This window comes from Neophocaena asiaeorientalis, unplaced genomic scaffold (assembly GCF_003031525.2).
Source record: "Neophocaena asiaeorientalis asiaeorientalis breed wild unplaced genomic scaffold, Neophocaena_asiaeorientalis_V1.1 scaffold85, whole genome shotgun sequence".
Classification (NCBI taxonomy): domain Eukaryota; kingdom Metazoa; phylum Chordata; class Mammalia; order Artiodactyla; family Phocoenidae; genus Neophocaena; species Neophocaena asiaeorientalis.
The window spans coordinates 7961027-7976578 of record NW_020174301.1 but is presented as its reverse complement, the minus strand read 5'-3'; the positions used below and the strand labels follow the sequence as shown (position 1 = coordinate 7976578).

General features: G+C 37.6%; 1 protein-coding gene across 3 annotated transcripts in view; it reads left to right on the top strand.

Annotated features, from left to right (window-relative positions):
* Positions 1 to 309: 309 nt before the first annotated feature.
* The window catches only part of RAB11FIP2 (RAB11 family interacting protein 2), a 40995-nt gene continuing 25752 nt past the window's right edge, over positions 310 to 15552 (top strand). For 2 of the 3 annotated variants that reach the window (XM_024756001.1, XM_024756002.1), the window contains exons 1-3: positions 310 to 934; positions 6324 to 6766; positions 7478 to 7946. In XM_024756001.1, coding sequence (XP_024611769.1) covers positions 582 to 934; positions 6324 to 6766; positions 7478 to 7946 — 1265 coding nt within the window. In that variant the 5' untranslated portion in view covers positions 310 to 581. The remainder of the gene's footprint in view (positions 935 to 6323; positions 6767 to 7477; positions 7947 to 15552) is intronic. The other variant, XM_024756003.1, reaches the window with a different exon arrangement.

The window sequence follows — 15552 nt, the reverse complement described above, 5'->3', positions numbered from 1 at the left end:
GGCCCGCCCGAGAGGAGGAGCCGAGGCGAGGGGGAGGAGGCGGGAGAGGTTTGCGAGAGGGAGCGAGGCCGCACGAGCCGCCGGCGGTTCGTATTACCGGGGTCGGGAGGAGGAGCCCAGCCGGGCCCGCGGACCAGCGCCGGGCGGGCGGGAGGCGCGGAGGAGGCGGGCGGAAAGCCCGGGGCTGCGAATTGGGGCGGGGGCGCCCTCCCACCTCTGCCGCCCTCCGTTCGGGCCTTGGCGGCCTGGCCTCACCTGCCCGGAGGCCTGGGAGCCACCAGTCGCCGCCGAGGGCCAGTCCCCGGGGCCGGCGGAGCGTGGAGGTGCGGAGGCCTGGACTGCGCGGCCAGGTGATGGTGGGCCCCTGTGCTTCTCCAGAGGAAAGGGGACCCCCAGAGCAGCTGTGCCCCCAGGCTGCCCCAGCAAGCCGTTTGGACATCAGCCGTAGGGAAGTCGGGCAGCTGTGAGTTTGCCTGTCTCCGTTAAGTGTCCTTAGGATGCAGTGATTTAAGGAATCAGGCTCTCCCTGCGGGAGGGGCCCTGCCTGCGCTGGTGAACTCGGTGCAGAGAAAAAGGACAGAATGATGCTTTCCGAGCAAGCCCAAAAGTGGTTTCCGACCCACGTGCAGGTCACAGTGCTCCAAGCCAAAGATCTTAAGCCAAAAGGCAAAAGTGGCACCAATGACACATACACTATAATTCAGCTGGGCAAGGAAAAGTACTCCACGTCTGTAGCTGAGAAAACCCTTGAGCCAGTCTGGAAGGAAGAGGCCTCTTTTGAGCTGCCTGGTTTGCTAATGCAGGGGAATCCAGAGAAATACATCCTTTTCCTCATAGTTATGCACAGGTCCCTGGTGGGTCTGGATAAGTTTTTAGGGCAGGTGGCCATCAATCTCAATGACATCTTTGAGGACAAACAAAGAAGGAAAACAGAGTAAGTTATGTAATTTATTTTGAATTGGGGGGAGTTTAACTATTATCTCATTTATGGATTTCCTGTTCTTGGAAATTATTTGTCTATCTGGGGCATTGGTTTTTGGACTGAAATATGACCCAGTTTTAAACACCATATTTGCATGAATCTGAAGTAAAAATAGCCCTTGTGAAGAAACATTTTTTAAGTGGAGTCTTTAATGATTTATTACTCTCTCATTTGTTTGAGGTAAACATCTTCAATAATTGAATATTTTGCGCAGGATTTTAAGTAAACATTGTTTCACTACTTAATAAGAGGACTGGACCATAGTGTTGACCAATTAAAACAACATATATGTAAATTGTTACAATCTTTAAACATTAACAGTTTTTCAGAAAATGGAACATCAGAAAATTAAGTCTGCCAATATGACGTCTTTTATATATATATATATATATTTTTTTTTTTTAATTGAAGTCTGAAGCTGTTAAGTGGTAAATTACCAAATTTAGAACTCAGTATTTTATTTCATCATTATAAACACAGTTGACTTTTATTTTAGCTCAGATTTAAGGGTCAGTACATCTTGATGGAGTCTAAAGCTATTAAAAGAAAAGTTTTAGAAGTATGTACAGATATCCTCAACCTTGAATGCAATTACTTCAAAGTTAGTTCTGTAAAGCCAGTGTGTTTAGACCATATTAAATGCTAGTCAGATTGGAGGCAGTGATTAAATTCTTGTGATGAAATGATTTAATGACATCTTCAATAAAAACATGGGCTTTTTAATATGACTTACAAACTTAGGTTAGATGTATTCTAATTTAAAAAACCATAATATAAGTTAAAACTAGGATATATGTCTTAAATTGAAAATAGTATGTTTTCTGAGATAGAGATACTCACCCCTTGCTTAAACTTATAATTTCTCTAGTCTGAGAAAACATTAAAGTTGATGTAATTAGTGAGAGAAAAATATAGGTTGAATTTATGAGGACTTCAGATTTCAAAAATAGCTTTGCTGTTTCAGTTATAACTGAAATTTATGTATGCTTTTAAGAAGAACTTTTATAATAACTTTCTTGAAGTTCATGTTATTTTCTTATATTTTAAAACAGCCATCTCATGTTCTTTCTGTACATATCTTCCTGCAGGATTCTCTTGATTGGAGTTTTTATTGAAAAAAATTTTTTTAATCAGGTCTTTGGTTTAATATATGTAGGGTAAAAGGGTAGAGAGATAAGTAATACTAGGAATGCTGGAGGAAAATGGTAAATATTTAACTGAAGAGATGAAAATATTTTAAAAGAGAAAAGGGTTTAAAGAAAAGTGTAAAGTTGAATATATATCAGTGATTTTAATAACACTGTTTGATACCTACAAAGTAGCATTCAGTTACTTCTGAGGAGTTCTTCATCAAATTTAAACTGAAAAATGGATAATCACCAAATAAGTTATTTCAAATTGGCAATTTTAGATGACCTTACTAAATAATATTTAGAAGTGTTTTGAATGTAAACTTTTAAGTATATTGCATCTTCAAATTTCATACTGCATTTACCGTACTTTTAGTGTTAATGGATGATACACTACAGGCCTTCTCTGAAATATAAGTTTTCCGAGTGAAAAGTAGGCCCAACTGTGTGAACCCAGAGATTCTGAGGATGAAATAAGCTTTTAAAGTTTCTTCTTGTTTTACTGCTTATCTTTGGCAGCATCACAATTACAATAAAGTTGGCTGTAAGCGATACTCCAATATCGTAGTCTCCTTACAGAAATTCTCTATTGGCTACTATATGAAATGGATTGGGACTTTTGGGAAGGAAAATGCTTTTAAATGTTATCAAGAGCGCTTGTGATGTTACTGCATTCAAAGTGATTTTCATATGTTATTAAATCCCTAACATTTTCTTTCTTTGTGGGTAAATGGGGACCACGTATTTGATGAGATCTCTTTATTGGTAATATTTCTAGTTGTTTAATACAGTTAATAGCTTCCTTTTCCAGCACAGCTGTACATATGGCCCAGTAAGAGACAGACTTGAGTCACCGGTGTGGTGCAAGAAAGATATTTAATATTCTGTACATTGTTGAGCCTTGTCAGCATATTCCCAAGTGCTTTTTAGAAAACCGGTATGAGTGATGAAGGCTACCAGCTGATTTAGAAGTCCCGTGGAACTGCTGGGTGTGACAGCTTCTACTCTTGACACTGAAGACAAGTATTTACAGCTTGTCTTCCAGTTGTGTTATGACAAGCCAAGAAGTGTGGTGGCTAAAACTATCATTTTACTTATTTTTATACCTTGCCTTTTTTTTTCTTTCAAGGAGAGGGGAAGAGGGGCCTGAGCCAGAACACTTTGAGTGGGGCATGGAAAGAGAACTTCTGTATCTCCCACTTTAATGGGTGTCTGGGTCGGATCTGGCACGAGATTTAAGGAAACAATACAGTATTTAATAATAGAATGGTAAAATAGTTCATGCTGTTATGTAATACCGATTGATTTTTTTTTTTAACAGCAGAAGTGGGTGATGTTGTTTTTTTTTTTTTTTTTTTAATGCTCATGAAATGTAGTAACTATCAGAGCCCCTAGAGTTAGGTATGACTCAAGCACATGCAGATTTTAGGACTTTTGTGTGCAGCTCTGCAGTGCACCTGCGTCCTGGCCTCTGGCACCCTTACTGCCAATCTTGTCCCATTTCTGACCACACAGTACCAATTGCTTGGGAATAGTTCCCACATGTGTGGTGGTTTTTGAACATGGACCTGTGCCCACTAAAAATTGAACAGAGGCCATATACAGTTTAAATCCAGCACTCCAGAGGTGAAAAAAAAATCAGCATTAATCCACTAAGCCTCAAATGCTATGTCTTCATTTTATCTTTTTGAAGCCTGGGAAAACAAGTGCTATCTCTGGAATGATTCTTGAAGGTCTCATTAAGACTTCCCTATTATATCACTTTCAAAACAAAGAAGCTAGAGTTATTTGTCATGCTTATATTTTCAGTTGGTATATTAAAGTTCTTCGCAGTTGGGTTTTTGGAGGGTTTTTTTTGACGAGGAGGAAGGAAAATACTGTTTTTACAGTTTATATTCAAACACTGACTTGCTTTATCCATTAAAGCTTACCTAAGTCTTTATCTTTCCTTACCAAAGAACAAAACAGTGCAACACATACACACATACACACACAGGGTTGTAGCATGGCTGTTTTAAGAATATAGTTCTAGAAATGAAAATTCAGTAAACATTTATTTAGTGCAAGGCAAACTGCCTTCAAGGAGCTTACACTCTAGCAGGACAAAACCTACATTGCCTTCTTTGTTGGCTCTCATGTCTCCTGATTAAATACAGTGTCCTGTAAGGTACAACCTGGTATGCGTTTAACCTTATTAACATATGTGATTCATCAGATACAAAAGAACTACTATTTTCATGCAGCTGTTATTCATCAGTTTTGGCTATTTTCCTTGTTGACTCCGATCTGACATTGAGAAGTTACTTATTCTCTGTGCCTCAGTTTCCTCATATGTGAAATAAGGATGTTAGACTAGATGATTTATTTGGTCTCATTTCTAAAATTCTATGAATTTCGATTACCCTTACTCCCTTACGTTTATTGGGTTATTGCTTCATTTTTTCCTCAGATTTGCCTTGATTTGTTATACACATGCAAACCCTATATGCTTGGAGTTTTTGTTTGGTTCGTTTTGTTTGGGGATTTGTGGGGTTGGGGGGTGCATGTCTTGCAAAGTGGATTCACCTATTTTCTATATAACCTGAGTTGTTAATAGAGCATTTCTCATGGGCCATCCATCGGAAGGATTTCTCCCCCATGAAAAATGCTCTGTTTCCCCAAACTGTGAGTTAATAATTGGATATATAACCTTGCTTCATTTCCAGGCTATTCAAGTGCTCAACTTTGTTTTGTTGAAGGTTCTCTATTCCACAGAATTTATTGCTGTAATTTTTTATTTCTAGTCTCTGAGTTTTCAGATTTCACCATTTGCCTCAGATAAGGGATTTTCTCTATTTAGGGTCTCATGTTAATGCTTTCTATTATAAGATATTCTCTTTTTAAAAAGTCGCTTGTTTTGATGCAACTAGATCTTAATTGATTGAATTGCTTCAAACTAAATGGAAAATATTTCTCTTGCATGTTACTTGCTAAGATGTAGCTGGTATATGTATTATGTGCCAGTTTTCTTCTGCCTGGAAAGGCCTTTGAACCAGTCTTCCAATTGATAGTAAATGTAGCTTCTTCTGGTATATCCTGTAAAATTAGATCAGAGTTCCTTTTGTAGCTAAGAAAATTTAACACTTGCAGAGCTGTATTTAAATGATGACCTGTCTCCGATAATATACGGATATATACGGGATATATCGGATATATACGGGACGGATAATATACTTCATTGTCAAGTAATGTGAAAACATTGTGGAAACTCTTCTAGGCTGGAGTTTGTAGTTTTTTTGGCTGTTTGCCCTGTAGACTGACCATTTGTGACACCAACAGCTGGAGAGGTTCTCATGGATAAAAATACTGTAAACAAAACCAAAATAAACTTTGCTTCTTACACATCATTTAAAAATGGGCAGTGTAAGTCACTGAAGTGACTAAAAGCATAGGATATGGCTCCAGTTGAAATAAGTTTTATTTGGTATTGTCACAGTACCAATAGTTAATGAAACAAATAGATTCTAAGAGGAAGCACGTAAGCTTTCTTTTTTCATAAAAAACGCTTTACAAGATTTATTACTATTTGTCACTTCTTGCATTTTATTAATTTGCATATTTTATTCAGGAAGAGGCTTTGACCCATTTTATATGGCAAATTATATCATATGCGATTTTCATGATGAGCAAACTATATGGAGTAGTCTCCCATATTAACAAAATTCTTTTAATAGCTTTTGCAGAGGAACTATTTTGAGATAGAGGCTAAATATTTATTATTTTATTAAAAATTAGTCATTATCATTTTATGGTGCTCAAAAATAGTTTGTATTGATGAATTATTTCAGGGTCTCTATCTTAGTGTCTTTTAATGCTAAAAAATGTTCTTCAGCCATTAGCAACACTTACCCCAGATGGAAACATAATAGGCTATGTATGGTTGGTAAGAATTTTTGATGATGAGTGATTTTCAAATCATGAAAGAAAAAGTTGTCTAAATAGCTTTTCAAAAAAGACTGATGCCTTCAGTATATGCCACATGACAGAGACTTATCTGTTTTTTAAATGAAGCATTGAATAAAACCAGAAGCACTCTGGCTGACAATTTCTCGTTTAGTGCTTAGATTGCCTTGATGTAGAGTAACTTTACCTAAAAAGCTGTTTGTATACAACAGAGCTCAGTAATCCTCTCTTCATTACATGTTACAACCCAGTTTTTCCTTCTCTTCAAGGTGGTTTAGTTTAGAATCCAAACAAGGAAAAAGAGCCAAAAACAGGGGTGAGATAAAGGTCAATATTCAATTTATGAGGAACAATATGACAGCAAGTATGTTTGACTTATCAATGAAGGACAAAACAAGATCTCCTTTTGCAAAATTAAAAGATAAGATGAAAGGTAGAAAAAATGATGGGACATTTTCTGATACATCTTCTGCAATCATTCCAAGTTCTCACATGCCTGATGCCAATGCTGAATTTTCAAGTAGTGAAATACAGATGAAATCTAAACCAAAAAAGCCTTTCCTTTTGGGTCCTCAGCGACTCTCTTCAGCGCATTCAATGTCTGATTTAACTGGGGCCCATGTATCCTCAGAGAAGCTGAAGTCCGGCACCGTTGCTCAAACGCATCTTCTCGGACACCAGATAGGTTCCTTTGGAGCAGTTCCGGAAAGTGGTAGGTGACTCATGCATTCTTTCTTGTTGATCCTCCGTGGTTTGAACTACCCTCTTAATTTTTAAAGTTTGACTTCAAAGTTAGAGAATAAAAATTGGAGTTTCTTGCTAGTATTTTCTAAATTTAGTCATCGAATATTTATTGAGTACCTACTGTACTCAAAATTGGTAAGTTTATTAAAGGCAGAGCTTGTCTGCATTCAGTACTGTATTTATATTATTAGAGAATAAAAATGAGTCTTGGTTTCTTTTCATGGCCTGGCTTCTTTTTCTTAACTGCCGTTTCTCCTGTCTCAAAAGCCTGAAGCATAAATGAATATTCCGTTATATCAGAAAGTTCCTAGAAAAGAAACCTTTAATGTTCAGAAGTAAGAAAGTAAATTTAATGCTAATGATGAAAAAAAGTCTGAGAATTTATAGCACTGTGATGCCAAGCAGAACCTTTAGTTTTGACATTATAATTTGTTTATGTGATTGTTTCTTTCTGAGCTGAGTAAATTACTAATTGTCTAGCAAGATACTAATTGTTATTAGCCTGCATACCGCTGTACCTTAGCATTTTAAGGTTGTTTTCCTTGGTTATTTTAAAAGGTTAATATCTTTAAATAGCTAATTGCTCTCATTCTAAAAACAGCAGTATGCACACAGAACATGTCAAATAGTGTGATGTAATGTGTCACTGATTATGTACTAACTACAAAATTGTTTGCAGGAAGTCTCAGATCTCCACACAGAAGAACATTAAGCTTTGATACTTCTAAAATGAACCAACCTGACAGCAGTGTGGGTGAAGGTGAATCGTCTTTCGGAAGACAAAATGACCCATTTACAAATGTGACTGCTTCATTACCCCAAAAATTTGCAACACTGCCAAGGAAGAAAAATCCATTTGAAGAAAGCAACGAATCGTGGGACAGCAGCATGAATTTATTTTCAAAATCAACTGAAGTAAGAAAAGAAAATAAAAGAGAAAAAAGGGAGAAAGTTAGCCTGTTTGAAAGAGTGACTGGAAAAAAAGACAGCAGAAGATCTGATAGACTTAACAATGGGGGATCTGATAGCCCTTGTGACTTGAAATCACCTAATGCATTTAGTGAAAATCGTCAGGACTATTTTGATTATGAGTCAACTAATCCGTTTACAACAAAATTCAGGGCTTCAAATATAATGCCATCTTCAAGGTAAGCTTAACGGGGGGAAATTGTGCTATTTTGGAAAATATTGTACTTGAAAGTATCAAATATCCTTTTTAAATTCCTTTTATTTTACTTGAAAAATAATTCTTATCTTATTTTTATAATTAATTTTGGAGCCAGGCAGTGTTGCATACATCTTTGGAATTGAACTTTTTGTCTTAGAAGGATAAAAGATTCTTAATCCCCACTGTAGTTTATTTCTACTTATGTTAGCCAGAAGCTCACCGAAACTTACAGAGAAAACAGCATAGCTTTTGATGAGATGTAGTGGGAGTGAATCACCAGTGGGAGTTAATTCAAGCCAGAAATTTAGGTGATAAGTTGTGTTTCTAGATGTTATTTTCCGGAGATTAGTTATGGACCAATAGCAGCCTATGGACTATTCTTTAAGAAATGCTGGCTTAAGTATTAATGGTTTTCATAATAGGTGTTAACTATCCTTATTAAATGGCTATTTAGAGTAGTTTTTATTTGTGAATGTTTATTGGAATTCAGTGAACCTTGTGGGTACTCTAAATACATCAAAGAGTATCTGTAATGATGACTTATAGTTATAGAAATAATCTATCATGATAAGGTTTAGATTTTCAAAATCTCTTCTCAGTTATGTAATAGTACTTTTCTAAGTCCTTAGTACAGATTGGAACCGTATGGTTTAAACAAAATGATAGATTTTGCAGAAGTGAATGGTGGAATAGCTCATTAAGGAAACCTCAAGCAAAGAGTAAGATGAATTTATTGGAATCTTAAGCAGTCATCATGGAAGAGCATGGTAGACTGTTTGCCATGTAACATAGACGTTCTTTCCCAAGGCAAGGACGTATGGTGTTCAGACCCCAGTGGGAAACCTGGCTCAGTAGCTCTGTGACCTCTCTCAACCTCAGCATCTCCATCTTTGAAATAAGGAAAATGATATCTACTTGACAGGATTGGGAGACGATAAATGATAAAGTACATGGTACAAAGCCAGGCCCCAAATAGGGAACCCATAAACGGTGGTTGCTGTTTACATTGCCATGTCATACTTTGTTCAAGAACAGTGCTTTGTGTTGTCCTACTATAAACAGAAAATAGTACTAACAATTGCCCTTTTAGGCTTGTGATCTCCTGCCTGTCTTCTGATCTTCTAAAACATGCATTTAGAGTTTTCCAGGGAAAGTCTGTGTTTCTTTTATCAATAAATGGGTATTTGCTGTGGCTTTAGAAAGTATTGTTCAGTTTTCTTTATAGACTGTACTCCAAAGAAATACGTTTTTATCATATGGTATTAATATTTTATTGAAGAGTCCATGGTTTTTTTATGCTATTCTCAAGCATTTCATTTTGGTATTTTACATAGTGTACTTCACATATTGCGGTTAAGTCTTAAACTACAGAGGTAAATAGAAATGTATTTGCTTTTTTCCCCTCTTTAACTGAACTTTTTTTGAAGAGGATTACTGTAAAGAACTGAGATAACTTAGAGATTGGATAATTTACATAATGTTAGTCAAAGAAAAGCAAGAAAAATGGGAAACAATAGGAAAATAATTTTTAAATTATGGCAGCATATGGAAAAATAGGTATCCTCAAATTTTTAATTGCCTTATACTTGGGCTTATTTACGTGGACTTAAAAATTAATGTTTTAAAAGTGAGTGTGGTATTTTGTGAAATTCAGGCTTTGTTTTGGGTTACTTCGATATTAATACTGTATCAAAATTAGAGCTGTTTCATGATATTTGTATAAAATGATTGCAAATATGTGAAAAACAATAGGTTTTTTAACTTTAAGAATTTCTCTTCTTCATATTCATGAGATGCCAGCTATAAGAACAGAAACATTTGTAGATTCCTGAGAAGTTACTCTTCCTTTTTGTGTCACAAACCATCTTTGTGATAAATGTAAAACATTTGCAATAAACGGGTAGGTCTAATTAATAGTATAAAAAAAGAAGGATTGAATATAAATAGATCTAGGAAGAGAGTGCAGTTCAAATTCTTGGAAAGCAACTTTGTCTCGAGTGGAATTGGGAAGGATATAGTCTGAGGTAGTTTGGTCTATTCATATTTATCCTCCCAGTATCATTCCTCAGTTATATGGGACATTTTAGGTTTCACACCTTAACATCTAAACCAAATGCACTTTTGAAGCTATAGACTCACATCACTAGGACACATGCTGTGAATTATTTTTTTCTGTAGTGCTAAATAGATCCATTTACAGAATCTCCTGGACTTTTTTTTTTTTAATTTATTTTCATTAATTTATTTTTTTGGCTGTGTTGGGTCTTCGTTGCTGCACGTGGGCTTTCTCTAGTTGCGGCGAGAGGGGGCTGTTCTTTGTTGCGGTGCGTGGGCTTCTCATTGCAGTAGCTTCTCTTGTCGTGGAGGCCCGCAGGCTTTAGTAGTTGTGACACGTGGGCTCAGTAGTTGTGGCTCACGGGCTCTAGAATGCAGGCTCCGTAGTTGTGGTGCACGGGCTTAGTTGCTCCACAGAATGTGGGATCTTCCCGGACCAGGGCTTGAACTCGTGTCCCCTGCATTGGCAGGCGGATTCTTAACCACTTGCGCTACCAGGGAAGTCCTCTCTTGGACACTTGTGACTGATGTTTTCTTTTTTCTTTTTTTTCTTTTTTTTTTTTTTGCGGTACTCGGGCCTCTCACTGTTGTGGCCTCTTCCGTTGCGGAGCACAGGCTTCGGACGTGCAGGCTCAGCAGCCATGGCTCACGGGGCATGTGGGATCTTCCTGGACCGGGGCACGAACCCATGTCCCCTGCATCAGCAGGTGGACTCTCAACCACTGTGCCACCAGGGAAGCCCGACTGATGTTTTTGAGAATGCTGAACAAAGTGAAGGGTAAAATATGTAGCTGTGGAACTGGATTTTGTTCTTTAGTGAGCTGTCTCCGCTATGATTGCAGGTACACAGGAACCATATTATTACCCTCTGGGTGAATAATGTGTATGATTACAACCGTAGAATTTTCTTTATGCCAAAAAAATTTTAAATACTAAGGAACGCTTTCTTGAAAGTTAGTTTTTATTTCTTTGTAAGTAAAGTCCACCTGAAGAAATCACCTCGTAATCACAAAAATTACTGCATTTTGGTTCTGTTCTTGGAATAGATCCCATAGTCTTACATAAAACTGAGAGAGGAAATGAGTTAGGCTTTTTGTTGGGTTACTTCTACAAAGAGCAGGGCTCTTTGAAACACCTTTCCCTGCAGTTCCTAATTCTCAGTCTCTTTCCTCTCACCTACCCCCACTTCTTTGAAGCCTCTCTTACTCTTGTAGGAAGAGGTAGCTGTTCCTTGTGCTGCAGCACGTTCTTACCTAATCTTCCTTTCTGTGGGCATCTCATTGTTCACTAATATGACCAGCCACTTTTTTTCCCTCTCACCTCCATGAACAGCATGAGGGCAGGGCCTGCATTTCATTCATCTTTCAACCCTTCATCTCCAGCATGATGGGAAGTAGCTGGTATTGGAAAGCATTTTTTGATTAAATGAACACGGTATAGCAGATGGATTTCCTAAAATGCTACTTTCATTCTCTCATTCCCTTAGTCTCCTGCTTCCAGCTCAGTGTGGGCTAATAACACTGAGACACCTGCTAACACCAACAACAGATCCATAAAGGCAGGTGTGTACATTTTTATATACAACTAAACATGATTAGAAATCTAAGTGAGTTTTAAGGGACTACCAAAATTTAATATTCATATCCTAATTTACATATTTCTGGAGTTTGTTAAGAACTCTGTATTAATTAGGTTAGGTTATCAGCTGCAATAAACAACCTCAGATCTCATTGGTTTGTTCCAGTAAAAGTTTATTTTCCCTTGTTGTCACAATTGAATTCTCTGAGGCGGGGCTGGAAGAAGTGGCTGCTTTGTTCCATGCTATTGTTCAGCCCAACACAGTTGCTCAGGAACCAGGCTCCTTCCTTCTTGTGATGCCACCCTTTAACACCCATCCTCCAAGGCCGTGCAGCAGGGAGAGGGAGTGGAGGATCACATGTGGGACGTCTTTATGTGCCAGGCCTGGCAGTGGTACCCATTACTTCCACGTGTGTCCCATTGGGCAGCGCTCAGCATGTCCCAACCTGAGTGCAGCCAGTTAAGAAACATGGTTTAGCTGTGGACCCAGAGAACACTGAATTGGGTGTGGTGAGTGTCCCGTATTGTGTGTGTCCTGGATGCCAGTTCTAAGAAGTGTGGACACTGTCTAACACTTGGCATGCTGTAAAAGTCCTACTACACATGTATGTGAAAGGGTAGCTGGGATTATAGTTTTCAGGAAAATGTTTTCTTAATTTACTATTGGTATTGAGTTGTTTGTATTTTAAAATTGCTCTTCCTCTTGCTTTTTAGTTACAAATCACAGGTAGTTTAGCAGAATCAGTATCAACTAATTTGTTATGTGGTTAACCCTACAATTTGTAAAATAATGATTTTTTGCATCAGCAGTAATTAACTTTCCAAAAACAAATATTCCTGAATGTTTGTTATACCATTTTCAATAATTTGTTCACAACCAGTTCTTCTTTAATACTGGGTTATTTTCCCTCTGGAAAGTGGAAATAGGTGGGTATGTTCACCAAGCCAGATTTCCCTTTTTTTACAGAGATGGAGCTAGACCGTTCACTTAGGTGGGGACATGTGACCAAGTTCTGGCTTATTGAAGACTTAGTGGAAGAGATGTATGGTGGGCCCTCCATATCCCCAGGTTCTGCATTCGTGGAATCAATCTCGGGTCGAAAATATTTGGGGGAAAAAATTCTGGAAAGTTCCAAAAAGTAAAACTTGAATTTGCTGCATGCTGGCAGCTACTTACATAGCATTTACATTGTATTTACAGTATTCACATAGCACTTACATTGTATTGGGTGGTGTTAGTAATCTAGAGGTGACTTAAAGTATATGGGAAGGATGTGTGTAGGTTACATGCAAATACTATGGCATTTTATGTAAGAGACTTGAGCATCCAGAGAGTTGAGTAATCTCCTGGGGTCCTAGAACCAATACCCCACAGATACCAAGGGATGACTGTATACCAGTTTCAGGTCTAGTCCCATGAAAACCTCCTATACAGTCCTCCATATTGCCTGTCTTCCTCCATACCCTAGGCTGAAGGTTGCCAAATCTGGCTTGCTGCCTGTTTTCGCAAGTAAGGTTTTCTTGGAGTGCAGTTCGCCCATTTGTTTATGGCTGCTTTTGTGCTATAATGGTAGAGTTGAGTAGTTATGACAGACTGTATGACCTGCAAAGCCAAAAATATTTATTATTTGACCTTTTACAGAGATAGTTTGCTGAACCCTGTACTAGCTGGGTGGGGGTCTTTAAGAAGGGCAGAGCCATAAGATAGGGACAACCTGGGTCCCTGAATGCATTTGGAAGGCCACCTGATAAACAAGAATAACTGTTGAACCTTGTCTTGAATGATAAATTTTCAGAATGTTGTTACTGTGATTTTTGCATTTATTTATTATAGCACGTAGCATCATTATTATTTATCATTTACGGCACAGAGGCCATAGTGCCTCTTGTTCTTTTTAAGAAAGCTTAATTCAGAACCCTTTCAGAACCACTGGTGTGCAACACCAAATCCAAACTCTTGTTCCTAATTTTCAGGGATTATTGTATTTTAGGCTTTTCTTAACTACCCAACTTTTCTTTCACAATTCCTCACCTTTCTGTGCCAGGTGAGTTCATTTCCTTACTGCACCTCTCTACCCTGCGGTCCCTGTGAGCCTGGCCAGCTCTGTTCCTGGGCTCAGCTGTGGAATGCACTCTTCACTCATCTCTGAGTATCCTAAGCCTAGCTATCCTTGATGTTGAAAACTCTTTAATCCTATTTTGATTGATAACATAGTGTTCCCTTCTGTGGAATTCTGCTGATATAGAACATAATTGCTGTGCGATGTTCATTGTGTCTCAGTTTTAGTTGTCCCGACTAACCTGTATCAACTGCTGAACAGTTGTGCTGAATCTTCTTTTGTGGGTGCCTGCAGCACCTAGATCACTGCATGTCATCAGTGCTAGAATCTTCAGTGAGTAGGCCCTGAAATAAAAGTCAGCATTTAAAGAAAAAAAACTTCCTGCTGATTCTCAGGCTTAAAAATTGTTGATCTAAGTTATATCATCTGTTTCATAAAAGTTCAGTAAGTACTTATTTATGAATAGGAATCAGGAGTCGTGCTGGTAAAGTCATAGTTGAATGGACAGTTTAGTCATATTAGCTTTGTCTACAGGGCCCCAACTAAGTAAAGGGATCAGTGAGGAGATCGGCTTGACTAAAACGGGGGTGTGGAGAAGAGTATGAATTTGGTTGAATGGCTAAGAAACATCTAAATTTACTTACGTGTTGAAGACCAGGCAGAAATGTCTGACTGTTAAATATTTATGGCATCTGTGGATGGGTTGTTTTTCAGGATTCAGGTAACACCAAGGCATCAGTAGTGATGAACAACATTTTAAAAATATGCTTGTGTTTGTATGCTACCTGTAATAAATTGAAGAGACTACATTTGTGAGGTATATTCTTCTGAGGTTCCAGTTTAGGACTGAAGAATACCTCCTGGTTAATTAAGAGAGTCCATTAATATAAGGAGAAAATTTGTGGTGTATGTCTTATTCTGAAATTAAAAAAAATATAGTCAGTAATATAAGCATACTCTGTAGGATGAGTTAATGTTGTTTGATGTTAGAGGTAGCTCATCAGAGAGCAAGACCTTACGGGAGATATTTTTACCAGAGAATTTTGTTTTGGGAACATCCTTCTATTTATGACCTGCACAAAGAACACACTTTCCCTTCATTATTTTCTGCCTTGTTGTAGTTGTGAATATACCATGTAGCAAACTCTTAGTTGCACTAGGAGAACCTAATGGTATGTTGTATAATAACATGCCTAGTATCACTGATTTTATTAGAGCATGTATGCATATATTTCCTTTTGCAGTATTTGCTGTGGAAGAACCTGTCTACTTCTTTGCTCTGAACTTAGGCCAAAGAGGTATTTTTTAGGGCAGTACATAAATAGTGTCTGAGATGACGATCTCATATTTATCACTAATATTTTATAATTTTGCATGATAGTATGCCTTTTCCTTTCCGGATCAGGTTAACCTACTTCTCTTTTCCCTTCCTCCGTCCCTGCTTTCTTTAATCAATTCCGGTGATGATTGTACCATACCTTTCTTAAAAGCTGCAAAAAAGTTAGTTATCTAGAATGTATATTTAAATGCGTCTCTAATTTTCTCAAATCAAAAATCACCATAGGCTTTTAAGCATGTAACCATTATTATGAAGTTGTATAATATGTCCATAAAAAAGACTTTACTGTAGACTTTTATGGACATTTTTTTTTTCCTGTATAAGTTTAAAGCTCAGTCTTTGGCTTAATAAACCTTATCCTGCATAAGGTTTACTTTAATAGCAATATTTATTTTTTATCCTTATTTGTCTAATATTAAAGATAATCTCCCTGTTATTCATAGCAGCCTATAAATCTTTTACACAGCTGAAAATTTGTAGCTTCATTTATGAGACAGAAAACAAAAACTTGACATGAATTTTGGAGCCATTAATCCATTAGTGCCCAGGGATTT